This window comes from Eulemur rufifrons, chromosome 9 (assembly GCF_041146395.1).
Source record: "Eulemur rufifrons isolate Redbay chromosome 9, OSU_ERuf_1, whole genome shotgun sequence".
Classification (NCBI taxonomy): Eukaryota; Metazoa; Chordata; class Mammalia; order Primates; family Lemuridae; genus Eulemur; species Eulemur rufifrons.
This window is the reverse complement of record NC_090991.1, coordinates 54,568,239-54,594,150: the sequence shown is the minus strand read 5'-3', so window position 1 is coordinate 54,594,150 and position 25,912 is coordinate 54,568,239. Positions and strand designations below refer to the sequence as shown.

General features: G+C 57.1%; 2 protein-coding genes across 7 annotated transcripts in view; both read right to left on the bottom strand.

Annotated features, from left to right (window-relative positions):
* Positions 1-7,447: 7,447 nt before the first annotated feature.
* ENDOV (endonuclease V) lies at positions 7,448-21,307 on the bottom strand. 3 transcript variants are annotated; one of them, XM_069481784.1, is made up of 10 exons: positions 21,252-21,307; positions 20,761-20,932; positions 15,111-15,245; positions 14,816-14,855; positions 13,774-13,886; positions 12,708-12,776; positions 12,199-12,327; positions 9,951-10,007; positions 9,876-9,883; positions 7,448-8,986 (listed from the first exon to the last, which is right to left on the bottom strand). In XM_069481784.1, the coding sequence occupies exons 1-10, from the start codon at positions 21,305-21,307 to the stop codon at positions 8,827-8,829; spliced, it is 939 nt and encodes a 312-aa protein (XP_069337885.1). In that variant the 3' UTR covers positions 7,448-8,826. The 3 variants fall into 3 exon arrangements, with proteins under 3 accessions (XP_069337885.1, XP_069337884.1, XP_069337887.1); XM_069481783.1 differs by lacking the exon at positions 9,876-9,883 and having other exon boundaries at positions 7,448-8,998; positions 9,934-10,007; XM_069481786.1 differs by lacking the exon at positions 15,111-15,245.
* A 1,713-nt stretch (positions 21,308-23,020) lies between these two features.
* The window catches only part of RNF213 (ring finger protein 213), a 97,164-nt gene continuing 94,272 nt past the window's right edge, over positions 23,021-25,912 (bottom strand). For all 4 annotated transcript variants that reach the window (XM_069482958.1, XM_069482957.1, XM_069482961.1 and 1 more), the window contains one exon: positions 23,021-25,074. In XM_069482958.1, coding sequence (XP_069339059.1) covers positions 24,921-25,074 — 154 coding nt within the window. In that variant the 3' untranslated portion in view covers positions 23,021-24,920. The remainder of the gene's footprint in view (positions 25,075-25,912) is intronic.

Below are 25,912 nucleotides of genomic sequence, written 5' to 3'. Positions count from 1 at the left end.
AGGCAGAGTCCAGCCCAGCCCCGGCCACAGCAACGGGGTCAGGGGAAGGCACGTGACTCAGGCCAGGCCAGCCAACGCGTGTCACCGGGGGCTTTCGCTGGAGCTATTGGGGTGGAGGGATGCACTTTGCCTGGGATTATTGCGCAGGAGCAGGTAAGGCCGGGCTGCTGCTGCCGTCTTGCCCCCAGGAGGGAGAGGCCAGAGCCAGGGCTGACACCCGAGAGCCAGCTCTGCCCCAGAGGGAACTAGCAGGGCCCAGCCTCGCTCAGGTTAGTTTCTGCCACATGAACCTGGGGAGTTCCGATTATGTACGGGGGTGGAGGAGTCTTAGCAGATTCCAGCCCTCCTGCAGAGGCTCTGGGGGGGCCCCGGGGAGGAAGACAGCCTGGTTCAGAAAGGCAAGGCCTGAGCCCAGGGCTGGGGGACGGGCGACCTTGAGGATGGTCTCCTCAGGGGGTCTTCTGGCCCTGCAAGGGCTGAGGAGGAGGCGGAGTAGGTGGGCCTAGAAGAGGGGCGGCTTCCTGCCATCCCTGGGGCGCAGGCAGCCCCGGCAGACACCCCGGCCTTGACTTCAGCACCGAGGACAGCGGAGGCCTCACCCCCACACAGCACCACAGGCCCAGAGGAACGTCCCCACAGAAACTGGGATCCACGTGCTCTGAAGCGTGACACCACCATTCACGTAGAAACTGCTGACAGACACCTGAAATCACGGCATCCATGTGTCTCAGAAACAAAAATCAACAACTACCAACACAAGAACTCTCACAGGTAGTTAAAAAAAACAGCCACTCTCCCAGGACTGCCGCTGGGAGATCGCTGGGGGCTCTGGTTTCTGGGGTGGGGCCGAGGGTGGGCTTGTGGCTCTCATGTGTCTCTCCTCAGGAAGCCACCAGCTGACGGAGTGAGGGGTGGGCCTGCACAGAGGACACCAGGGATCTGTGAGGGAGGGTCCAATGCTGGAGCGCGATGAAATCGAAAGTCCCTGGTGACGGCTGGTGTGGCCAGGCGCAGGGCAGCCCCTTGCGAGGGGAGGGGAAGGAGCTGGCTGGGTGGTTCTGGCCCAGAGTCCCCCGGGAAAGGCTGCAGCCGAAGGCTCGACCGGGGCAGGAAGAGTCACTTCCAAATGGCTCCTCTCACGGCTCACGGCAGGAGGCCTCTGTCCCTGCCACGTGGACCTGTCCACGGAGTGGCTGCTGCGACAGAGCAGCTGACTTCCCCAACGTGAGAGGCGAGAGAGGGGGCGGGAGGGAGGGTTGCCACCGATGCAAAAGTCACTGTGTTTCGTGATCTGCCTTGGACGTGCCACACCGTCACTTCTGCCACATTCCGTTGGTCACAGGGACCGACCCTGGTTCCACGTGGCCAGGGAGCTGCACCAATCCCAGGAGGCGTGGATCGCTGTGGATCTCAGACGCCGGCTACAACCGGGGGAAATACGGTCATCGATGGCCTGCTGTTTTTACTGTATCGAAAGGAGATTTTCACTTCCATTTCAGGGTTGGGGATAAATAAGTAAGGGGTACATAGAAAATGAACCAACCCCCCAAAATGAGGCAGTTATTAAGTCCAGCAAAAACAAGAGGTTGCACAAGAAATGTAATGACGACGCGTGCTCAGCTGTGGACAGCACGTGCAAAGAAATAGCACCGTACACCCGACGCGGACTCAGTCGGCACGAGCGGACGGGGGTGAGGTGCGGGCTGGGGGTGAGGGACAGAGCCCCAGTCGCCGTAGCCGGAAGTCCACGGGGAGTTTCTAAATCCGAGAAGGAAAAAAAAGCAGCGGCAGCAACACTGGCTGCTTAGAAGTAGACACCGAAAGAATCAGCTCAAGTAGCAGAAAACGTTGCCGCTGAGGAGGAGGAACGAGGACAGGACCAGGGTGCTGGTTTTTCATCACAAACCTTCTAGAACTATTTGACTATTCAAACTATGTACAATGTATGACTTTTACGTTATAACTCACATGAAATATAAATAACTAAAAAACAAACCCTAAAACCTCCAAGCTGCCCCGGTCCAAGCTCATGGTCGGGCTCCACAACCCTGGGCAGGGCCCGGGGAGCCACGTCCCCTTCCCCTCGAGTCAGGGTCCCTCCCTCCGTCTGGGCCCTCACCCCTCCTCTCTGCCTGCCCCCACCTTCTGTCCCCTTCCCCAGGGCAACAGCTGTCCCCACCCCGAGCCCCCCAGCCCGGCCCCACGCCACCACCTGTGCTGGTGGGAACCGAGAGAAGCCGGTCCTGCCGCCCAGGAGGTGACTCGGGGACGCCAGGCCCGCTCCATCATGTCCGTGACACCGCGCCTAATCACCCCGCGTGCTAGTCATTTGGTGTCAGCACTGCCGCATGCCTCTGCCTTTAATTAATAACGGGGTAAAACTCCAGCAGCACCGGGGGCCGGGGCTGGGGCGGGCGCCAGGCTGGTGCGTGCCTCCCCCACTGACAGGTGTGGGCTCCCCCAAACATTCCCCGCTCGCACCCCCAAGTTCCTGCCTGACAGACCAGAGCCTGGGGGGAGAGCGGGATGAGTGAGGGGTGTCTGCAGCTTGGGCGGTACCCTTGGAGGGGGTGACCCAGGCCTCAGGGCACCAGTCAGACACCCCTTCTGCCCCAGACACCACGGATTATTCTAGAGACACTGATCCTCACAATCCCACTGACGGGGAAGGAGGCACAGAGCGGGGCAAGCGACTTGGCCCAGCAGGCAGCTCGCCGGCCAGCTCGGAGGCCCTGGTCCCTGTGCACGGCTGTTCCCACCAGCACACGGAGCCCCAGGCAGAGCCCTCCGAGGGTCTTCTGGGGAGGAGGCGGGAGCACACATCCCGGGGGTATGTACGGGGGGCGCAGTTGGCTCCTCTGGAGGGCTGGGACCCGAGGAGGAGGCAGGCGGCTCAAGTGAGATGTTGTAGAGGGGGCCAAGGACCCCAGCTCAGACCCAGGTCCAAACAGTCCGATTCCTGTAGCCAGAGGAGGGGTGGGGCTGGGGACAGCTAGGACCACCAGATGGGCCCCTCCCTGCGGCCTGGATCGGCCAGGTCATCGGCCAGACCACCCCAGCCTGGGTGTGTCCCCCACTCCTGAGTGCCCTGAGCGAGGGGAGGCTGGGGGCCCTGAGGGGGCCTTGGTGTGACCCGAAGGCCAGGCCAGCCCACCTCCTCCGAGGCCCTCCCTCCCAGCCCTGACAGGGTGGGGACCCACAGAGGCCGACAGGTGAACAGGAAAATCTATTTGGATCCATCTTGAATTATTAAATGGTTCAAGAATATTCTTAGCTCCGGGCAGGCTGCAGTCTGTGGAGCCCGGGTTCACCATGGCCCTATTTTAGAGGTTCTGCGGGAAGGAGCCGAGACGCCACTGCACTTAGGGAGCCTCCAGCGCGCCCCTCTGCCTGCCGCGGGGGCGTGGGTGGGGCTGGGGCAGGGATGGGGAGGCATGTCACCCCCCAGACCCCACTGCTCCTGGAACTGGCCGTGGTGTCCACGCGGGGCAGGGGCCCCACCGCAGCCCCCTCCACGTGCTTCTGCACCAGCCCCCACCCCATCCCACACCCCCTAACCCCAAGCTGGGATCCTTCAGGACAGCTGTTGGGCAAAGGGGCAGGCCAGCTCTGGGCTGTCACTGCACATACCCGGGGGTGGGCTGGGGTCCCAGCAAGCTGCTTGTCAACAAAACAGTCAAACTTCCATAGAATCACAGCTCGGTTTATTCGGAAGTCTTACCAAGGACTGCAGACTGCGGCCTGGACTCGGCCTGCAGCCGGAGCGCCCTTCAGAGAGGTCCTGCTCACACACAGGTGTCCGACTGCTCAGAAGTCACACCGAGCAGTCACACCAGGTGCGGGGGTGAGAGCACCTCTGGTTACAGATGACAGTGACACAGTCTCTAATCCCGTCGGACGTTGTCTTACGCGCAGGACAAAGCGAGGACTGGGATCTTTTAAGGAGCACAGTGACTCAGGCACGAGATTGGGGGCCGTGTGCTCCGTCGTGTTTCGTCTTCAGAGCGTCTCCCTGGAGAGCTGCGCGGCGGCGGCATCGGGGCCTTGTGAGATTATGCCGGCGCGGAGATGAGCAAACGTTGGTCTTACATTTGCTACTTTGTCTCACTTGCTGGAAGGCCCTTGGTGCGGCCGTAGGACAGGGCTGAGGGGCCCGTGGCACATGCCTGCACCCCACATGTGCTACACGTTCTGCTTTAACTTAAACTCTAGCCCCTTCGAGGCTCATTAAACCCCAAGCCGTGACAAAGCTTCCCAAGAGGCAGAGGACCGCCACCTGAGTTACACACGGCCTCTGCTGTCCTCCTCCTTCTCCTGGAACCCTGCTCCCCCAGTCAGGCCTTACTGGAGGACTCAGTGGGGTGCTGACCAGCTTCTGCCAGGCCCTTGTGGGGGTGCTGGGTGCAGGCAGATGCGGATGGAGCCCTGACCCTCTGTGAATCTGGGGCTCAGGTGAGTCCTCAGCAGGGGCCTCACTCCTGTCCCCACCCTGGGCCAGGTCACTGCTGGACATCTGGAGAGTCGGGGGCGGGGGGATTCCTCAAAAGCCACTCACAGGCTCAACTACCCAGGGAAAAGGAAGATGCCAATGACCACAAGCAGGAATGAAGGCAGGGACATTCCTAAGGACCTCACAGACATAAAAAGAAAATGCCACGAACAACTGTTAGGTAATATGGACAAGGTGGCCAAACGCCTGGAAACACACAAACTACCGACCGACTCGAGGACAGGAACCCGGAACAGACCTGTAACAACAGAGACTGGATCAGTAACCAAAGCCCCGCCAAAGGCCCGGGACCAGATGGCTTCACTGGTGAATCCGCCAAAGGTTCTAACCAGAATTAACACCAATCCTCCATTCCAAAAAGCAGGGGAGGGATCACTTCCTAACTCACTCTGTGAATCCGGTATTACCTCGGTAGCAAAGCCGGAGGAAGACATCAGAAAACTACAGATCAGTCTCTCTTATAGACACAGATGTAAAGATCGTCACCAAAAATCCCAGGAAATCAAATTCAGCAGCATAGTAAATGGAATATACACCACGAACAAGTTGGATTTATTCCAGAAATGCAAGGTAGCTCAGTGTATGAAAACCAATCTCAGTAATACACATTAATAGAATGAAGGAAAAAAATCACATGCTTATTTTAACAGGCACAAGAAAAGCATTTGACAAAATCCAATACCCTTTTATGATAAAAACACTTAGAAACTTAGGAATAGAAGGGAACTTCCTCAACCTGATTAAGAGCATCTATGAAAACCCCACAGCTAACATCGCACTCAGCAGTGAAAGATTGAAAGCTGTCCCCCGAAGACTGGGGACAAGGATGTCTGCTCTCACCACTTCTATTCAACATAGTCCTGGAGGTTCTAGCCAGTGCATTAGGCAAGAAAAAGAAATAAAAGGCATTCAGTTTGGAAAAGAAGTAAAACTATCTTTATTCGAAGATGACATGACCTCATACTTAGGAAACTCTAAAGAATACACATGAACTATACAAGATGATAAATGAGTAGAGCAAAGTCACCAAACACAAGATACAAAAATCAACTCTATTTCTCTGTATTAGCAATGGATAACCTGAAAATGAAATAACACAACTCCATTTACAATAGCATCAGAAAGAATAAGATACTTAGGAATAAACTTAACCAAAGGAAGCACAAGACTTGTGCACTGAAAACTGCAAAGTATTGACGAAAATCAAAGACCTAATTAAGTGACAAACACCCTGGGTCCAGTGACTAGAAGACTTAATACTGGTAAGATAGTGACGCTCTCTGGATTAATCTATAAATCTAATGTGATCCCCACAAAAATTCCAACTGCCTTTTTTGCAGAAATAGACAAGCTGGGCCTAAAATTGATAGGACATTGCACGGGACCTCGAATAGCCAAACCAATTTTGAGAAAGAACAAAGCTGGAGTATTCACGCTTCCGGATTTCAAGATTTCCTACAAAGCTGCAGCGATCCAAGCAGTGTGGTCCCGGCACAAAGACAGGCACACAGACCCATGGAACAGCTGAGGGTCCAGAGACAAATTATGGTCAGTTGACTTTTGAGAGTGGTGCCGGGACCATACGGTGGAGGAAAAGGCCACGCACTGTGACTCCATCTACACGCGGCACCCAGAACAGGCAAGTCCACGGGGCAGCCGCAGACCAGCGGGTGCCAGGGCCGGTGCAGCGGGGGAGCAGGGAGTGGCTGCCAGGAGTGCGGGGTTTCCCACGGGGGTAACAAGTGTTCTGGAACTAGACAGCAATGATGGTCGCACAAGACTAAAAGCCAATGAGTTGTACACTTTAAAATGGTTTAAATGGCAACTTTTATCTCAAAAACTACTCACACCAGAACTGTCTGCAAACTTACCTCATGGCTCTGGCCTGCAGGGAGCACCTGCTCAGACCCGGTGGATCCCGCGCTCTGCTTGGGGGCAAGGCCACACTGCCACCAGCACTCAGCACTGGCTCCCTCGGCCCCCTGCCTGGGAACCTCCCTAAGGATCACGCGCCTGTCCCACCTGTGCCTCAGTGGGCCTGGGGACCAGTATGGGGAGAGGTGTGCGTAAGCCCTGGACTCGTGGGTCCTGACGCAGGACCACAGGTTCCTTGCCCCCCGCCTGGGTACTGCACCCCAGGACCATGGCTGTGCTCAGCTGGGGCCGCTCCCCGGAAGAGCCCCGCCCGTGCCGGCAACAACCAGAGGTCTTAGGGGCACAGCTCTGGGGGCTTCTGCTATGGCCCTGTTCTCCCTCACATCCCAGAAAGGATTTGGGGGGGCCCAGCCAGGAGGCAGACCCAGGCACCATGTGCCCCTCTGACCACGAGACAGGTGCTGGACTCCCCCGCCCAGGCTGTTTACTGGGATGACCGGGCATCCACTGCCGGGCAAGAGACTTTCTGCGGATTCTCACGCTGAAGCCCCCAAACCTGCTGCAGTAGGAGTCTGTACCCCCAGCGAGAACACAGGTTCTGGGCGAGGAATGGCCACAGTGCTCAGTCTCGCCAGATGCTGCCCTGGGCCTCCCCCAGGGGGGCCTCAGTGCTTGCTGCAACGGTCATATCTAGACCGGCGTGGGCCCCATGCATGGCAGTCCCCTGGGCACGTGGCCAGGTCTCCTCTGCCCCTGACACCTCCTTCCAACCTGACCCAGAAGCAGGACAGTCGTGACTCATACAGCTGGCCTCACCTGGGAGTCTTTCTGGGGATGCCCCCCCAACTGACCCACGGGGACTGTCACAAGGCCCTTCCTGTCTCCTGTGAGTGGAAAGACAGGGCTGGGGGCCGTCTGCCCCAACCCCAGCTGCTGCTGCTTTGGGGTGGGGCAGGGTGGAGACCCCCCTTCCATGGTGAAGGGACCCCTTGGTCCACCGGGTAGGGGTCTTAAAGAAAGCTAGACCCCAAAGAAAGGCCCGAGTGTCCAGGGCTGACAGCACGGCTCCTCCTTTGGCTGCTGACCCCGGAGGCAAGAGGGCCTGAGCCACCGAGCTGGGGCGACGCTTGTGCCCTCGCCCTGCAAAACGGTCCTGTGGGTCTGGCCCACGGTGCGGATGGACAGCAGCCCGAAATGACCCGGCCAGTTCCTACTGTCCTCGTGCCCAAACCCAGCCCCACACCGTAGTGACCTCAGGCATGTCCCTAAGAGCTCTCCTGGGTGGGGGCTCCCTGTGCACCCACAGCTGTGACAAGCACAGGGGGTGTCCTCAGTCACAGGATGGGGACAGTGGAAGCCTGCGTGGGAGGGGCACACAGGTGCCCAGGAGGACAAAGCGCATCACCAACGGGAGTCGGGACCTGGGCCAGTCCTCTTGCCCAAAGACTCCCCTTGAGCAGGCACCTGTGGAACACGCTGGAACCTGGTCACCCCAATGGGCAGGCAGGGAGTCCGCAGCACCCGATGGCACCTGCTGGCCCGGCCAGCCCCAACAGGCCCCTCCCTCCTCCCTCACCTGCTCTGCCATGGAGAGGGGTCCCGTGGGCTCTGCACCCACAGCCCCACTTGTCCTGGAGTGGGCCCACTTCCTGCAGAAATTTCTAGAATACAGGCTGCACCATCAAGTGAGGGCAGCTACATAGGCTGGGCCTCCTCTGCACCTCTGCCCCTGCAGTCCAGCCCTACAAAGGGGCTTTAGGGTCAGAGCAGTGGGGAGAGGGGACACGGCACCCTGCCCCACAGCGCGGACTGCCCCGTGTGTCCCCCACCCTGGCCCCTCCCTTGGCTGAGATGAGGCTCCCCTCCCCCTCCTCCCAGGCCGTGCAGCTGCACGACGGGCGGCACAGGTGTCAGGGGCCCGATGGACAGAAGGCGGGTACCGAGGCCCGGCCACCCCAGCTCGGACCGCTCCCAGGACAGGGCAGAGGCTGCTCAGCATGGCTGCGCTGGGGCCTGGATTACAAACGAACCCCGAAAAACGAAAGAAACGAGCAAGCAGAGGCCGGTATGTTCGAAGGGGCGGGTGGAGCAGCAGCTGCGGGTGCTTGTCCGGGCTGGTGGACTCCAGGAAGGCAGTCTCCTGCGCTGTCGGGGCTGGCACTGGCCCGTGGGCTGTCCTCCACTAAGGCACCCTGACCAGGGACCACCAGCTGATGCCAGAGCAGGCAGGGACGGCCACCTCCAACCCAGCCCAAGCGGGGCTGTGTGTGCTACGTCCCCATGAGTGGTGCAGTGTGTCCTTAGGGACTGGGCGCTCTACCTGCAGCTGTGGGGTGAGCTTTCCCAAAGTCCCTAGAGACCAGCCCCTGGCGGTGGTCACGGTCCCAAGGCCGGAGTTGGGTGGCCGGTGGCCTTTGCATCTTCACGGTGCCCAGCTCCACTCAACGGCCAGCCTTGCCCTGCTGCTCTTGGGAGCCTGGCTTTGGGGCTTCCAGGTGTGTCCTGGGGCCTTGGCTGCGGTGTGCTGGGGGCCCGCCCGCACTGGTGGGCTCTTCTGAGCCTCCTTCGGGGCCGGTCTTTGGCCCCTGCGCTTTCTGGCTCCTGGTCACGACACTGAGAAAGGAACAGCGTCAAATGCCAGCTCCAGCCTGGACTCCCCTTGTTCCCCAGGCAGATCTGGGTCCCCAGGGCCTGCTGTGGGCCAAGGCAGGATGTGATGGCCGAACTGGGCAGCCCTTGACCCTGGGAGAGCTCAGCGGTCCCCGCCACCGCTCCCTCCGTTCTGAAAGCAGCTTAGGAAGGCCTAGGGACAGCCACCGGCTTGGAGGGAAAATGAGCACAAAGGAAGAGCCGGTCCCGAGTAGCTCATCAGGAGGGGGCGGGCAGACCCCAGGCCTGGGGCGCCTGGCAACCCCCGCTCAGGGACAGGGAGCAGCCGCTGGGCGCGGAAGCTCAGATGCAAGGCCTGGAATCCACACTGCCAGCTGAAACCCGCTCTGCTGCTTATCAATGCTCTGTGCCTCAGCTTCCTCATCTGTCAAATGGGATCAGCCTCACAGCAAGGCTGCTAAAAGGATTGAACAGTCTGTGCAACGTGTTTAGGACAGGGCCTTGCGTTGTGAGCTGTGACGGCCTTGTGCCCGCACGGCCTCGCTCTGTCTCACGGGAACCGACAGGAGAGGAATGACCACACTTGCCTTGGGGGTGAGGACACTGAGCCTCAGAGGGTGCAGACAGCACCGCGGCTTGTGCACGGCTGGTCGTGTCTGACCCCAGAGGCCATGTACTTCCTGCAGAGCCTGTGCCTCGGTGCCTTACAGGTTAATGGGTTGAGAATGGCTGGGGCCAGCCCTGTTGGGTGGTGGGGCTTGGGCCAGACAGCCATGGTCTGAGGGCTCTGTGGAGGGATGGCGTTTCTGGACAGTTCTTGATAGACTCGGGGTCCACACCACGCTTCCCTCCCTTCGAGGACCTCTCCTGTGCCCCCCACCTGGGTGTCTGCCAGACACCTCCTTCATGCACTTGCTCCGGCCTCTCCAGACACTCACCTCTCCCGCCCGAGCGCGGGTGGCCCAGGGAGCTCCAGGGTCTTGCGGATGTGCTCTCGGGAGCGGATGTCAGCCTGGAAGAGACGGGAGTGGTGCCAGATCCTGAGCTGGCCTTTGGACCACCCTGCCCTGCCCAACAGCCCAGCGCAGGTGCCGCATGGACACTGCTTTGCCGGACACTGCTTTCTGGGGATCGGGGCAGTGGCCCATTGCTGTGTGGGTGACAGGGCTGCCCAGAACCTCAGGGTCAAGGCCCTGCAACAGCAGTTTCCAAACCGAGCCTGGCAGTCCCCGAAGGGCCCGAGTAGCCTCGAGGGGATCGGCTGAGGGTGGGGTCCTGGGTCTCCTCCCCGTGTCAGCTGGAGCTGCTCAGCTTTCACTGGGTTACAGCCTGTGCTTCCCTGCAGGTTTTGCTTCAGCCAAAGGTTTTCCTGCTAAACTCTCTTCTCCAAGGACTCTCAGCCCAGCCAGTCTGTCCCATCTCCCCGAGTAGTACCAGTGGCCACCCCTGTCCCATCTCCCAGATCACCAGAATAAAGAGGGCCTGTGGGCTGCAGGCGGGGACCAGGGCAGATGCCAGCTCGGAGGTCCATGGAACGGGGCTCAGGTCTCAGTGGGAAGCCCCTGGGCAGGGTGGCCTTGGGAAGCCCCTGATCCAAGCTCAGAAGGGCTCAGATTAGCTTCAGGGCCACATGACTGACCGACAGCGACAGCTAATCCCTCAGACTGCTCCTGCTTCAGCTCACAGGGAGGGGCGGGTGGGCAGGCGCCCCATGAGGGAGAGGCGGCCCCTCCCGCCTTCCCCTGCAGCAGCCCAGCCTGGCGGGCAGGAGGGCGCTGCGCCAGAGCAGCGAAGGGCCCAGACACCACGACGGGAGAGGGCAGACGCTGCCCCACCACGCACGCTCTCCCAGGAGCTTCTGGAGGCCGAGTCCGGAGGGAAAACTCTTAAGAGGCGAGTGGGCCCAGGAAGAAAATCTGCCACGAGCCAGAGCCATCCTGACGGACGGGACCGTTGCTCCCTCCCGGCAGTGGGGAGGCTGCGGGCTCCCGGGTGCAGGGTGGGCGGCACGTCCTATCCATCGCTGGCTCTTCTTTCTCTGGGCTGTAGCCCCAGGATTTGGCAAGCTCTTCACAGTGCTGAGCACGGAACCCTTGCCCAATTTCTAGGTGCTCAAGGTACCTTACAGGCCAGCTGGCCCCTCCCTGGCAAGGACAGGGGCCACTGCACCCGTCAGGCAAATCGAGGCAGAGAGGGACAGAGGCCTGCCGCACCGCACCCAGCGGGTCTGTGGCAGCGCAATCTAGAGTTCCCGGGGCTGAAGGCTTGGAGGGGTTTCTTGCGTTTTCTCTCAGGCCACACGGGTGGGTTGGAAAGGAAGAGGAAAGGGCTCCCAGGGAAAGGGGACACAGCTCCCAGGCTTGGGAGCCCACGTACCTACGACTCAGCAATGCCCGGGATGGGGAGAGAGCGAGGCCGAGTGCCACGGAGGTGTGCGGGCTGCTGCTGCCCCCTGGAGGCCGCGCCGCACGCTGTAGCCGGGAGGCCCAAGGCCCAGGAGGTGGGAGTGGCCGGGGGCATTTCCACTGCGCTGCAAGCCCTGCCCCTCTGCCGGGTGGCCACCAGCGCACGCTGTGGGGCAACGAGCAGGGAAGAGGGGGAAGCAGCAGACCATGGGGGCCCCTGGCCAAGGTTGAGCACAGCAAGGCCAGCAGGGGCCATCTTGCACCCAGCTGTGTCTCTCACCACGAAGGCGAGTTCTTTCTCCGCCAAGCTGACAGGTTCACAGAGCTCTGACCCCCTGCACCCCAGAGCTCCAGTTAAGGTGCTGGGTGCCCAGTGTGGCCACCCCCCTAAGTCCCCTGACTGGTCCCAGGTGCCAGTGCAGCAGTCCTGCAAGGGCGTCCTCCCTCCAGGCCCTGAGGGGCCGACTGGGGAGCTGGGACACCGCGCTGATACCAAATGACTCTCAAGCAACCCTGGCATCTGGGCAGGGGAGGCTCGGAGAGGCTGAGGCTGCGTGCGGGGCACAGCAGATGACCTCCTGGGAGCTCCATAGCCTCGGGTCCACGCTCCTGCCCCTGGGACCCAGCAGGGGCCGGCCAGGCTCTCCAGCAAGGTGCTGTGGACCTGCCCTTGCCTGGGGTCCTGTCCTCACGTCACTGGGCTCTGACCCCAAGTGAACTGATGAGGAGCTCCTGAAGGGCAGATGGTGGGGACCAAGAAGCATGTCCCCACGCCACACCCTGCGGCCACCCACCCACCTGGCGCACGGGCTCGGGGATCCGGAACCTGCAGCAGCGCTGGGTCAGGCGCACAGCCGTCTCCAGGCCCATCTTGTGGCCCACAGAGATATAGAGGGGCTTGGAGCTGTGGTCGTGGCTCCTCAGGGCCTATGACAAGGAAGGCAAGGGCAGTCCTATGCACTGGCCACTGGGACAGGGTCAGGGCCAGCCTTGGTGGCTCTGACAAAATGTCCCGGGCGGCAGGAGGGAGCCTGGAGGTATGGGTGCTCTCAGGAAGCTTTCCTGCTCTCTGGGGACAGGGTGGGCCCCGCACCATGGTGGGTGGGGAGGACACAAGTGCACACACCACATCCCAGGGCCACTGTGGCCGGAAGAGGGGGCGATGAACACCATCCGGACTGGGCACGAGGGAGCGCATGCGTGTCTGTGCATGCGCACGCCCATGCGTGTGTGGAGAAGCCCCTGCCCAGGCCACCCTGCCTCTCTGACACAGGCCCCTACTGGGGCACAGGGCCCGGGCCACGCACCATTCCCAGGACGGTCCCAGATTCTCCCGTCAGAGGGAACGAGTCTCCTCCAGCCTGCAGGAGCTGAATCTGGAAAACGGGAAAACACTTGGCAAAGCAGGTCTTTTCTCGGTGAAGGGCCGGCGGCACTGGCTACTACTGAAACAGCAGCTGCCAGGCCAGGGACGGGAAGGGCCTGATCGCACATGGGAGCCCCAGCGGGACACAGTTGCAAGCCTGGGCAGCACCGAGCATGCAGGCGGTGGCGCGGTCGGGCCTGCGTCAGGGCACTGCCCACAGGCCTTGTCCAACCCTGGCGACGGGCTGAGGGAAGGCCCAGGGCCACAGCGCTGGCACACAGAGGTGCCAGACTGGCAGATACACAGGAGTCACCCGCTGCCCAGTGGGCCACGACCAGCGCCGAGGCCACTCAGTTCCTGCTGCTCTTTCCGCTTTGGGCATATTTGATTCAACTCAAAAAACCCGGTCCCTGTCAACTCAACAGACTCACTGAGCAAATGCTCCATGCAGGAGCTCAAGAGCCCAGAGAAACAAGAGGCGTGGTCTTTGCTCTCGGAACTTGCCATCCCGCAGGAGAGCCAGTTATGTCACCGGCTCCCACTAGAGGGGGTGTCACATTCCCAGTGCCAGCCTCAGGGACCCGGAGGAGGGAGACGTGGGCAAAGGTAGGGAGGAAGGGTGGTGGGGGCAGCTCTGGGTGGGCCGTGGTGTGTGGCACAGGGGCTGGGCCTGGAGACCACGAACACCTGAGTGTCCAGGGGAGGGGACAGGTGGCTGGACTGGGGCAGGAGTGGGAAAAGCACCAAGCACCGCTGGGATGGCTTGGAAGCCAGTCCTGTCCCCAGGACCTACTTGGGGTGCCACGGCAGCAGAGGTGAGGGGGACGAGAGAGGCAGGAGGGGAGCTCAGGGAGTCCCAGCACTGCCCACGGGACACAGAGAGGAAAGCAGGGCGGCCCCAGGGGAGAGCGGGTCTTCCTCACTCCAGGCTGGGAACCAGGGACAGCGTGCGCAGGCCAGGCCGCACCTGAGGTGTCCCCGTGCCCAGGCCTTGGGCTCCTGTTTACCTTCTCCTTGTGCAGGGCGTTGTTCTTCAGCCCGTCCACGTGCAGAAGTTTCTTGGCTACCCCAATGCAGGGCAGACCCGTAAGGACGCCAAGGTGACAGGCCACCCCGAAGCCTGCCAGGGAACAGAGGGTGTGGCTGGGGCGCGTGAGCCCTGCAGCCTAGAGATGTGGGGATCGGACAAACCAGAATCTCACCGAGAACTTGCCCAAGTGCGCAGAGGGCTGTGGATGGGCAGAGGGCCGGGGAGACTGACCCGAGACCAGGCCACCGGGAGATGAGGCCCCTCTGCCCCGATTTCCCGGGTGTAAGGCTGGGCGGGGGGCCTCCCTTCGCCTGTCGTGGTTGGCTGCCTCACTGGTGCACTCGCTCGGGACACCTTGCCCCGTTTCTCCTCATTTTCTGGGCTCCAGCTCCTCTCCCCTTAGCAGCTACCCTCTGGTCTCTGCATCTGGCCCCTCCACAACTGGGCCTCCTGCCAGGCGGCCCGCACTTGTAGTAGCCAGAGTCCCGGCACTGTGTCTAGGCAGGCATGTGGCCACCCTTTGGCTCTGGACCCCCAGGCTCTGGGGACAGCCGCCAGGAGGCCTCGTCTGGGGCTGCAGCTGCGCCGCCCTCATGTTTGCATCTGAGGGTAGAGAGCCCAGCTCCTCCAGCACTGCTCCCTGGGCCACAGGTCCCCAGTATGGGGGGGGCGGGGACGGGCGCTACTGTCTGGTTTCGGAGGAGGGCCTGGCTGGCAGATGGGGGCGGGCAGCCGCAGGGAAGGCTACTCTGAGCTCGGACCCTGTGACGTCTCGTAGTGGTCAGGTCTAAACTGATGGTGGCACCTGGGCCAGTGCAGGGCACTGTGGGGGAGGCAGGGGGTGGGCAGGAGCACGGAAAAAGGGGGGGTCATTTCCTGGGTGGAAAATTATGTGTCCTGACCGAGAAAATGAGCCAAGAAAGGAGCTGCGGGTGCCGGCTGGCCAAGGGCTCACGGCACTTTGTGCAGGGGACGTCAGAGGTGCCCTCCCTGACCCTCTCTTTCAGGAGCAGGATTACCTCGGTGGTGGAGCACCCCGTTTCCATCCACGAGAATGACCTGCAGAGCCACGGGGAGAGTCACAGGGTCAGCTGAGCCGCCCCTTGGCCCTTAGTCCGGGGCCGTCCCTGGGGCAGACAGTGGGGACTGCCGCTTCTGGCATCCAGCTTTCTATCAGAGAAAATCTCACTCCTCTCCTCCAGAAAGCTCACGTGGTCTCTCCCTGCTATGGCGGCGGCAGCAGCCTGCAGGGGGCCTTCCTCCCCCAGGGGAAGCGGAGGGGCCTTCCTCCTGTCCTGGGAACTCGGCACCTGCCTGGGGCACGAGGCCCGGCTCCTTCGCCTGCAGCCGCCGCACGGCATCCACCAGGAACGGCACCTCTCGGAAGGCCAGGAAGCCTGACACGTAGGGGGCCGTCAGGCTGACCATGCGGCTCTCCTCGTACACCACCTGCCACGGGGCACACTGGTCAGTGGGCGGGCGTGACCCCCGGCCACCCGCCCCTCCCTCCACCCTGCAGGCCACCAGCTCTTTCATCCTTCATGCCAACGGCCCTCCCTCTCCCCCACTGGCCCTCCCTCTCCCCCACTGGCCCTCCCTCTCCCCCACTGCCCCCCATTGGGTGATGGGTTGGAAAGAAAGGACTAGAGGATGTGTCCTGCAAATAGGTGCTGGGAATTCACCTCGATGTCATTTGGAAGGAGCCCCCAGGACCTGGTCTGTAGGAGGACCCCTGCGTCTGTGTCTCTCTCCAGAACTTGCCTAAGGTTGGTGGCCAGCCTCGGCCCGCCCGCCCCTTGCCCTCCTCAAGTCTCCTCCTTTGTAAATTAGAGCTGACACCTACCCTACCCCCCACCTCCGTGGGCTGTGGGCTGTTGGAGGCTCAAAGAAGACAAAGTACGAGAAAGCACTTGCACAAAGCACGGTGTGAAGAGCCAATATTGCATTTACACTATGCGGGGCCCTGGGGGAAAGGCCATGTCTTCAAAGAGGTTGCCAGAACAAGGCAGGCGACACTGGCTTCATGAAGAGATTTCAAGTAACTCAGAAACAGCACAGGCGTGATCTCAGAGCGAGACGGTCTGAGAGAGAACAGGGGTCCCAGTGGACAGGAGAGTCTAAGCAGAACCCTAAGGCTGCAAACACTCCCAGAGAGGAAGGGGAGGATGCCGTGGCTTCGTGGCACCCAGGATGGCAAATTACAACTTCCGCTCCTCCAGAGGCGGGGGCAATAATCAAATACACCTCAGAGAACTGATGCCTCTGTATTCGCGTGGAGGGCTGGAGCTTGTCCTTTCAACACTGTCATCAATAGCCCATAGGAAACTTATCAACGACCCAAAGTGGGGAGGGTCCAGTCCCAGGACTGAAAAGAGAATTTGGATTTACAGTGAGCCCAGGAAGCTGGACCGCGGAACCCCCTGTGAAAGGTGACTTTTCATAGGGACACGCGTGGAGTTCAAGCGTGGCCTGAGTTCCCATAGGACGACGGGTGGCTGTGCATGTCCAGACCTCCCTGCACAAGTTCCAAAAACCAGAGAGATCAACAGGAGAGGAGAACCCCTACCCCATAACCTCTGCCCGCGGCGTGAGGAGGGGACGAGCCACCACGGTGGCGTGCACCTCCGTGGGGAAGGACACGGCCCAGCAGCAGAGCTGCCCGGACACCATGCTGGGCAGCACAGGCGACAGCAGGGCGTGGCGGGTCCTGATCAGGACAGTCTCAGAATGAAGACCACGGTACAAAGTGACCAAGGAGGGACAATTCAGACTGCAAGTACAGTAAGAGCCACTGAGGAGAGAAAATGAAATATAAAGAAAGGTTAAAAGCGACGGAGAAAGCAGGCAGGCAGAGACCCAGCGGACACGGGATCAATGAAGCTGTGCGCGCCAGCGCTCGAAAGCAGGGTCCGGCAGCTTTTCCCCAAAGAAAAGAAGGAGCCACTGCATGCCTGGAGAATCCGATCCAGAACAGTCAACTCAAGAGGAATCTCAGTGGGGAACAAGTGAACAAAACAGGCAACATACTGAACAAAAATCCTACAGCGACCATGTTTATGTCACAATGGTGAACGTAACATACATGTTAAAACTCTGCAGGCCAGAAAACAAAATGAAACCAGCTTCTAGAAGCACAATAGGGACAAGTGGGGTGTAGCCCCCGGCACCTGCTGCTTTCCGTGCCGTGGCTGAGAATCACAGAGTGCCTTGGCCGCTCTGACCCCGGCCAGCTGCAGGTTCCTCCCGGCAGGCCTGAACATTCCCCAGCCTGGTAAGGGTATCTAGGTTGTTGCCTCAAAGCACTGACAGCAACTGGCCTCGGCCCTGAGTCAATTCCTTAAACCCTCATGAAACTCCACACCCTGAACCCCTGGCATGGGCACACCCGAGTGGCATACCCCTTTCTCTGGCTGTCTACCTGGAGGACACACTGCAGCCCCTCGGTCTGTAAGTTCCCCTAGTAAATGCTTTGGACGGATGTCCTGGCATTCACTGCTTCTCTCTTGGGGAGCCCAACTGGCCCATCTTGGGACAACACGGGGCACTCCCTTGTGGGAATGCCACCGCTGCTTCTGGGGCGATTTCAGCTGTAGGCTTGGCAGGATGAAACACGGGGAGATGCGAACATGTAATGGGGTTCAGGTGACGCTGTGGGATTACTATGGTTTTTCACAGGTGTGATAATGACACTGCAGTTATGCAGGACAATGTCATTCTCAGGACAGGCCTGCTGGTGTATTCAGAGGTGAGCGGTCACAACTGCTGGGATGCACTCTCAAACTGTGCAGTAAGCACACACACTTACACATAAGATACGGCAAAATCAGCAACAGTTAAATCTAAGCAGAGGTATATAGGTTTTCAGTGTACTTTTTTTTCATTTTTTTGGTATGTTTGTACATTTTCAAATAAAAAATCTGAGAAAAGAAAAGTCACTTGTGCAATTAGTGTGGGGGCCAAATCTGAAGGCCGGTGACCTCTGAGAAGATCTGACAGTTTCAACATAAGCCAGTGACACAGGCCCCCTAGAAAGCTAACAGTGTTTTCAGCTGCACTGACAGAAATGGTGTGTGAATGGCAGGTCCACTGCACTGGGTTGAACTAATTTGAGGTGCTGTGTTCAATTCTGGGTGCCAGGTGTAAAGATGGACCCTGCTAACGAGGGCACCAGAGAGCCATCCTCGAGTGAAGGACAGGTACCCACTGCAGCCTTTCGGGACGGAGCAGACGAGGAGGGGAGTGAGGAGCTGTTTCAGCGGTGGGGGGTGGGGGGCGGGGGGCGGGGGGATCTGTTCTGTGTTTTGCTGCCTGAAGGCAGAATCCACGGGCAGGATGCAGACGAGAACGTTTCAGCTCCCCATGGAGGAGAATGAGCTGGCCGTGCTTCAGCGTCCAGCCGGGGCATGGCCATGTCGTGAGGCTGTCGCTGTCAGGGATGCTGAGAAAAGGGCTCCTGACCTTGCGGAAGGCGGACAGTGGCGCCCCACTCCAGCCTTGCTGCACAACCACAGGGAAGCTTGTTTTAAGAAGCTGACCCCCACGCTGGACTCTGGAGATTTTCTTCCCCCAATACGTGGGGTGGGGCTCTGGAATCTGTATTTTTTTTAACAGCTTTCCTGAGATTTAATTTACACACCACAAAATTCACTTGTTTAAAGTATATAATTCCGTGGTTTTTGTATCTACAGAGCTATGCAACTGTCACCATAATCCAATTTTAGAACATTGTCCTTGCCCCCAAAATAAGTCTTGCCCCCACTAGCAGTCACTCCCCATTCATGCAACCCCCTAGCCCTAGGCAACCGCCGATCTACTTTCTGTCGCTATGGATTTGCCCACGGAATCTGTATTTCTAAACACTTCCAGGTAATGCCGATTCTTCAGGTCCATGGTCAGGCATTTGGAAACAAATGGACAAGGATACTCCGAAATCCTTTCCCTGGCCAAGCTTTCACAGCCAGGGGCAACAAATGCTGACTAAATACCCAAGTAGCAGGCACTCTGCTTGGGGGTATGACCCCTGAGAACCTACAGTCAGCGGGAAAAACAGAATTGTCAACAGCTCGCTTTAATGCGACGTGAGCGGTGTGTAACGGCACATGCATTAGAGAGGCCCTGGACGCAGACAAGGGGGCAGCTAATTCAGAGCCAGGGAAAGTTGGAGGGAGAAGGGAATGCTGTGCTCACCGCTTTCCACACACGCACTCATTTATTCCCCCACCCTGTGAACTGGGTATCAATACCATCATCTTCCTCAAGTTACAGAAGAGGAAGCAGAAGCCGAGTGGAGGGGGGGCAGTGGCAGAGCTGGGGCACGAGTGTGAGCGATCTGGCTCCCGAGACTGTGCTCTGACCCCAGGGCTAGCCTACACACTGGCCAGGGGACCTCTAAGGGCAGGGACCGCCAAAGACCCAGATCTGAGCCCACAGTGGGCACTCAATACATCTGTGCTGAATGTGGACTGAAAGGGACCTTCCAAGTAGCGCACAAAGCCGCAGAGCCAGGAAGATGCCTGCCATCCTTGGGAGCAGGCAGAGGAGCAATGACAGGGGAACCACCAAAGCTGAGGATTCGCAAAGGTTTCCTTGTCAAACGCTTCTTTAGCCAAGGCTTCCTGAGCTGTTCACTCTAAGAGAATCACCACTCTATTTCAGAAAGATTCAAATGTCTTCTATATGCCAGGCATGGGGCTAGGTGCCGAGGCTACCACTGGTGGGCAAATGACATGGTTTCTATACCATCGTGGAGTTTACATTCTGATAAGGGAGACAGGCCAGTTCCATTCCAGTGTGACAAAGAAGTAGTAGAGGCTTGCTATTACAGGGTCTGAATGTTTGTGTCCTCCCAAATTCATATGTTTAAATTATATCCCATACGGTATTAAGAGATGGGGCCTTTGTGGAGGTGATTTTATCACCATGTGAGGACACAGTGAGAAGTTGGCAGTGAACAAGCTTGCAGAGGGCCCTCACCAGGACCAGACCATGCTGGCACCCTGATCTCAGACTTCCAGCCTCCCTAGAACCGTGAGAAATAGATTTCTGTTGTAAGCTTCCCAGCCTAAGGCACTTTGCTGCGGCAGCCTGAACGGATGAAGATGAGGGTGCTGAGCGGCAACTCCTGGTCTGGTGGGATGAGAGGGGGGCTTACTGGAGAGAGTAATGTCTAAACTGAGCCCAACAGATGAAGAGGAATTATCCAGGTGAAGAATATTCCAGCAGAGGAAATACTACTGCAAAGGTCGGGCAGCCAAATACAGCATGGTGTGTTTGAGGGATTCCAAGTGGGTTGTAGGGTGTGGGAAGGGCTGAGGGTAGTGGTGACAGCTGAGCCCATGGCACCACATTAAGCAGGGGACAGATCACCAAGGGCTTTTAAGGCATGGCAACAAGAGTGAACTTCATTTACCATGAGGTCAGGGAAGGGAACTGAAGTGTGGTGCCACAATCACACTTGCTTTTTAGGAAAATCACTCTGCCGCCACTACCGAGAAAGGACCGCCTGGGCACACACGAAGATACTGCTGAGGAACCTACAGGAGAGGTGACAGCAGCACAGGAAGGGAAGCAGGCTGAGAGGATGCAGCCAAGGGGACAGATTTCAGTGACATTTAAGACACCGAAAAAAGGGAGCTGGTAAGCAACTGGACATTGAGGGGAAGGGAGGGGCCCAGGAAGACAGAGATTTCCGGCTTGGGGAACTGGGGGTGTGGTGCTGCTGGTCACTGAGATGAGGAACCCAAGATGACAAGCAGACTTGGAAGTAAAGATCATGAGTCAATTCTTAATCACACAATTTCCGTCGTTTTTGCCTTCTTTCGCCCTCCAAGCCTCCCCAACCTATTAATGAAATTCTACAAAACCAGACGCGGGGTTCTGTCCTGGAGCCCGTCTCTGAGCTGCGACTGACCTGCGCCCGAACCCACCGAGGGGCCGGCCCTAGCTCAGCATCCCTCCCGGTTACCTTGAGCTCAGGGTAGCTGAGCACCACTAGGGAGGCACAGGCGCTGACACTGTCCCCTTTCACGAAGGACACGTCAACGCCCCCGACCCTCTGCAGGCCCGAGAAGGCGGGGTCCCGCTGCCACGCCTCGGTGTCCCGGTCTACGACGCGGGCCTTCAGCCGGGCTTGCTCCCTAGGAGGACGGAAGGTCAAACTGGGCCACCCCAGGCTCCCCCACTCCACCCCTGAGGCCGCGGCGTCCTCTGGTTCCGGCAGCCAGTCCCCCGGGTCTTAGCCCCTCTCCTTCGGGGGAGGGCAAGGGACTCGCCGGCGAGGCCACAGCAGCGCCCGCCCCCGCGGACTACAACTCCCGAGAGCTCTTTCGCCCGCGCGGCAGCGGGCCGGGCGCCGGCCGCTCCGAGTCCACAGCAGGGGCGTTGCGAGGCCGAGGGGTCCGCGAAAGGCCGTGTGGCCTCAGCCCCCGGCGCCTGCGCGTCGCCCGACCACATTACCGTGTCCAGAGCGACAGGGTTTCCTTCGGCGGCCGATCAGCCGCCTTCTGAGCCATGCCTCAGCCCGCACGTCCCTTCCGGTAACGTCACTTCCGGGAGCGCCTTGCGCAGCCGCTGCCTGCCCTCGTTGCCTTGGAGGCGCTGTGGCCGCCACCGCCACCGCCAGGGGCCGCTTCCCAGCGGCGGGGCTGCCAGCCGTGGTCCTCGGGCACTCGTGGCCGCCTCGCGGAGGCCCTGCGTAGTCACACACGCACACGTCCGCCCTCAAGTTCCCCCGCGAGCGTTATCGCCTGGCGCCCCGGGACAGCTGGAGCCCGGATGAGTGACCGGCGCGAGGAGCCCCAGGCCGCCGGGTCCCGCCCCCACAAAAGGACTGTCCCCAGAATACCCTGCAGAGAGAGTTTTGTTAGCATTTGCTCTCCTGGGGAAAAACACTTTCCTGGTGCTTGTTTTTTCCAGCTGGAAACGAGATTCATAATGATTGAGTGTAAGCTTAATTAACGAACGTGAGGGGATTAGGGAAGCAGCAGAACGCGATATATATGCTAATCGTGGCTCCGATCCATTGTTATTCAGCCCAAGGCCTCAGGTTTTCTCCATCCACCTCCCCAACCGATAAGCAACATTACACTTAGCACCTAATGTAGTCAATCAGGGACGTTCTCCTTTAGCACACTAGCGGGCTGTGCATGCTAGACGTGGGTAGCTTTACCTACTTAGCTGGCCCTTTGAGCTGACATTTTCTTCCCAATGACTGGTTATCACTGGAAGTTGGTTTTTAAGTGGGAATTGCCTGAACACATGGGATAACTGAAATAGCTCATGGCTGTCTTAGTTAACAAATGACAAAATCTTGTAACCATTAAATAAATAATTTGCGCACACAATAATGCCTTCAAGGGGTCAATGATCAGTTAAGATTTTCAGGTAAGTCACCGCCAACATAGGGCTGAAAGGAAAAATAAGTGTGCTATAGGGAGATGTCCAGGGAAATGGATGTGGGCGAGTGAAAATGAGTAGAGGGGTTGGGAGGGTTGGAGATGAGGCACCTAAGTTTCCTAGATGCAAGTGGGTGTCATATGAAACGAGTTACTACCTGGGGTCTGGAACAGAAACTGTGTGGTGAGGAGGCAAGTCTGGCGGCAGGACAAAGTGCGTCTTCCTTGGTAGGCCAGCACAGTTCTTCTAGCTGTGGCACCAGACCACAGGTTTCTCTCCTGGAGGAACCTTTCGTCTTTGGAAGAGAAAATGCCATTTTCCACTTTTGAGTGGCATTTTTGCCACTCAAACATAATAGTGAGCCTTCCTGCAGCCCACCTAATCCCTCACTACCTTTATTTCCTATTACGAGGCACCCCTCCCCCTCCCACAACCCAAGGCATTGACAGGAATTAGCTCCTGTCCTTACTCATTGCTGGCTGCAGCTCTGCTGCTTCTAGTGATTTCAGGCCGGGCACGGGACAGCTTCACTCCAGGACTCCACTTAGCTCGTAAGTCTGAGATCGGCCACGGGGAGTGGTGCTAAACTCCACCGTGGACTCGCAGTTCTGCTGTCCTTCTGTCCAGAGGAAGAGTTTACCATCTCACATTCCAAACCAGAATGTACATTTTCTGTCCTGAACCTTCCAGTTCATGGATACTGCTGCAAGAACATTTCCACGAGAAACCGAAACCCTTCCCAGAAGCCTAGTTGATGTCCATGTGCCATGAATAGAAGCTCTGCCTCCAAAGAGAAGGATTCCTTAGCAGCAAAGCTCAAGTTTATTAAAACAGGTATGACAAGTATAACAAAATGTACTTTTGCCTGTGCTAGGCCAGTGTATTTTTGTATAAACAATGTAGTACTAGATATGACAGTTAAGGCTTTGAAGCATAACATACAAAATGAAACATCTTAATTAAAAACCTTTAATAAAGTGGGAAAAAACTCCCAGGCCAAAGGGGAGTGGGGAAAGGCTTTCATAGCAAGAGATTGACACCTGACTCCCACCTGCTAAGGTGTGGCACAGTGAGACACTGGGTGTGAGCTGCCACCCGATGGCCAGGGTGAGCTTAATGACAGCTCTGAGGTATCAAAGGAGTTCTAAGTACAAGTTGAAGAGATGCAAACAAGCCAACCCCAACTCCCCACGTCTACTAAATAGGCAGTCCAGGATGCAGATGTCTGTGGGGAGTGGCTTTGCATAGTTCAGAATGATAAAACAATCACAGGTTACTAAATGCAAGTGGATATTGTACGAAATGAGTTACTACCTAACTCCATCAAACACTGAAGCATGTATCAAAGTAACGGAAATGCCGGTCCTTCTGCACCTGCCGCCAGTGGTGGTCCAGGTGTGCATGGCTGTGTCCTAGACAAGCATTTTGAATTTCTGTAGCTTTCACTCCTTGGGCCCAATTTCAAGACGATTGAGTCATTAACTCATTTTAAATGTGTATTAAGACTACTGCCTCTAACTTGTAAATAGTTGCTATTCTGATCTCAGTGCGAGTGGGCACTGAGCTACCTAGGAACAAGGATTAGTCTAGAGAGGTCATAAGTATCAAAGTAGATTTGTCGGGGACAGGGAAGAAAGGTCACACAATGAGAAAAGCAGCACAAGATCAGGGCTACCTGACTATTTTCTTTCTTCTTTTTCAGAAATTTAACTGGTTTTGTACTCTCTCTGAGTCTTAGTTTTTGTGCCTTGACTGAGACCCAAATAAAGGCCTAGATATTCATACACTCAGGGAAGTTGAGATCACACTGAAACTGCATGTTTATTTGGCATAATGCTAGCCAACCAAAAACTCCCCACAGAACTGCCAAAACCACGCCTTTGATTCAAGTTTGCATTAATCAATGTTCACTTATAATTTAAAAGTGTTAGAACTGTCAGGACCTTTGGCCATCAGCCCACTCCCTTCATTTTGTACGTGAGGAAACTAAGACGCCAGAAGTGTCCCTGATGCCCGGCCCGGAGCTCTTCACAACGCAGGCTTTTTGGCTCTCACCCTCTGAGATGTGGCAGTGACTCACGCGGGTCTGGTGAGATCTTGTTAGTTTGGTCTTAAGGCACTTACAAAATGCCCTGATTTTTCTTGTATTTGTGAGAAAACAGTCTAGTACTTTTTCACATCTTTTTGGAAACCCAGAAATATTTGTATAGTACTCAGAATTTAAGGTCATGGAAGAAAGAAGAAAACCAGATTCTTTCCTGTGAGTGTAGACTAAATTAGAAAAAAGATAAAAGCCAAACTGAGGACCCTGTTTTTTTCCCTGCCTCTAATTATGCAGTAGTCTGCAGAGGGACCCGTGACGGGAGGAAGTGCCAGAGGTTCCAGACACGGGCCGTCACTGCATGTGAGGCTGAGACGCTTCTTCGTCTCTCCTGGGATGTAAACGACAGTGGTTTATTTCCAATTTCATGTAGTCGTCATCGACGCCCCCTAGTGACCAGTTTTCATGGGATGAGGAAGTTCTGGAACATATACTTGGTTCAGAAACTGCTCAGCTTTCGGAAAGCTGGCAGCTCATACAGCACATCCTGGTCTTGAATTTCGTGCGACACCGACGGCTTTCCGCCTGAGCACTCGCAGAAGCAGCGGGCCAGGATGGGACCCGGGCCATGGGTGTGGGGGGAACAGCCTTGTCCCCCTAGTCTCACCAACAGCACAGAGCGAGTGACTCTATCTCATCTGTCGATCCCGTTTCAGTTCCGCAGCCATTTTCCACACGCAGACACAATTCGAGAGCAGGATCTCTTCCGGGAACTGATACTCCATCTCAGGGAGGATTTCACTCTCTTTAGTGTCCATGTAACTTACCAGAGTGTCTCTCAGGCTGAAAAACCAAGAAGAAGAGACAGCATTTAAAAGTCTCCCAAATAACATAAGGGGACCAATCAGTTGTTGCTTTTTCCAGTCCTCAGTAGAATGACAGTGTTTATTAAGACCAGCAATACTGAGGGTCAGCTACGGTCGGCCAACTACCGAGACACTGCGTTGGGACTCCTGGCACACAACTGCAGCTTCCCACTAGCAGTGGACAGCACCACAGAAGTCCCTGGCGCTTGCCTCGATGGTGGCCTGTCAGATGACGTTAGGCACTTTAGTAACAGGATGTTTATTTACAGGGCTGTATAAAAAACAAAGCCTCACCATTAAAAAAAAGCTTGTCTACCATTTCATGTTTTATATTAATAAAGATCTTAAATTCTCTAGGAAAGGTATTTTTTTCTACATTAAAAGTCCAGGATAGTAAAGACTTATTGAATAAGTTCAAATAATATAAACGTATATTAGGTATATGCCAGATAGCATCATCGAAGAAAATAGCAAATATGAAATGTATTGGTGAGGAAAACTACAGTTTGATTATTTTTAAAAAACAGTAAAGTTAAATCCTTACTTCACACTACACACATATATCAATTGGTTAACAAAATAAGTGTGCATTATAGAACTATAAAAGCACAAGAAGAAAACAAGAGGATGTTTTATAACCTTGGGATAGGAAACCCTTGTAGGTATATTTTCCTATGGAGACGTTATAGGAGAATTCTATCAAATTTGACTTCATGAAATTAAAGCCTGAGACAGCATTTGTAACACATAACATAAAGGACTAATCTCTGTTCTATACAAAGAGCTCTTACAAATCATTAACGAAAGAGATAAAG

Excerpts from the sequence above, each read along its gene's own strand:
- ENDOV (XM_069481783.1), bottom strand. The coding sequence starts at position 21,307 with ATGGCTCAGAAGGCGGCTGATCGGCCGCCGAAGGAAACCCTGTCGCTC. Across the intron at positions 15,246-20,760 it reads TCAGCTACCCTGAGCTCAAG|GTGGTGTACGAGGAGAGCCG; the intron begins GTAACCGGGAGG and ends GCCCCGTGGCAG. Across the intron at positions 12,328-12,707 it reads CTGGGACCGTCCTGGGAATG|GCCCTGAGGAGCCACGACCA; the intron begins GTGCGTGGCCCG and ends TCCTTGTCATAG.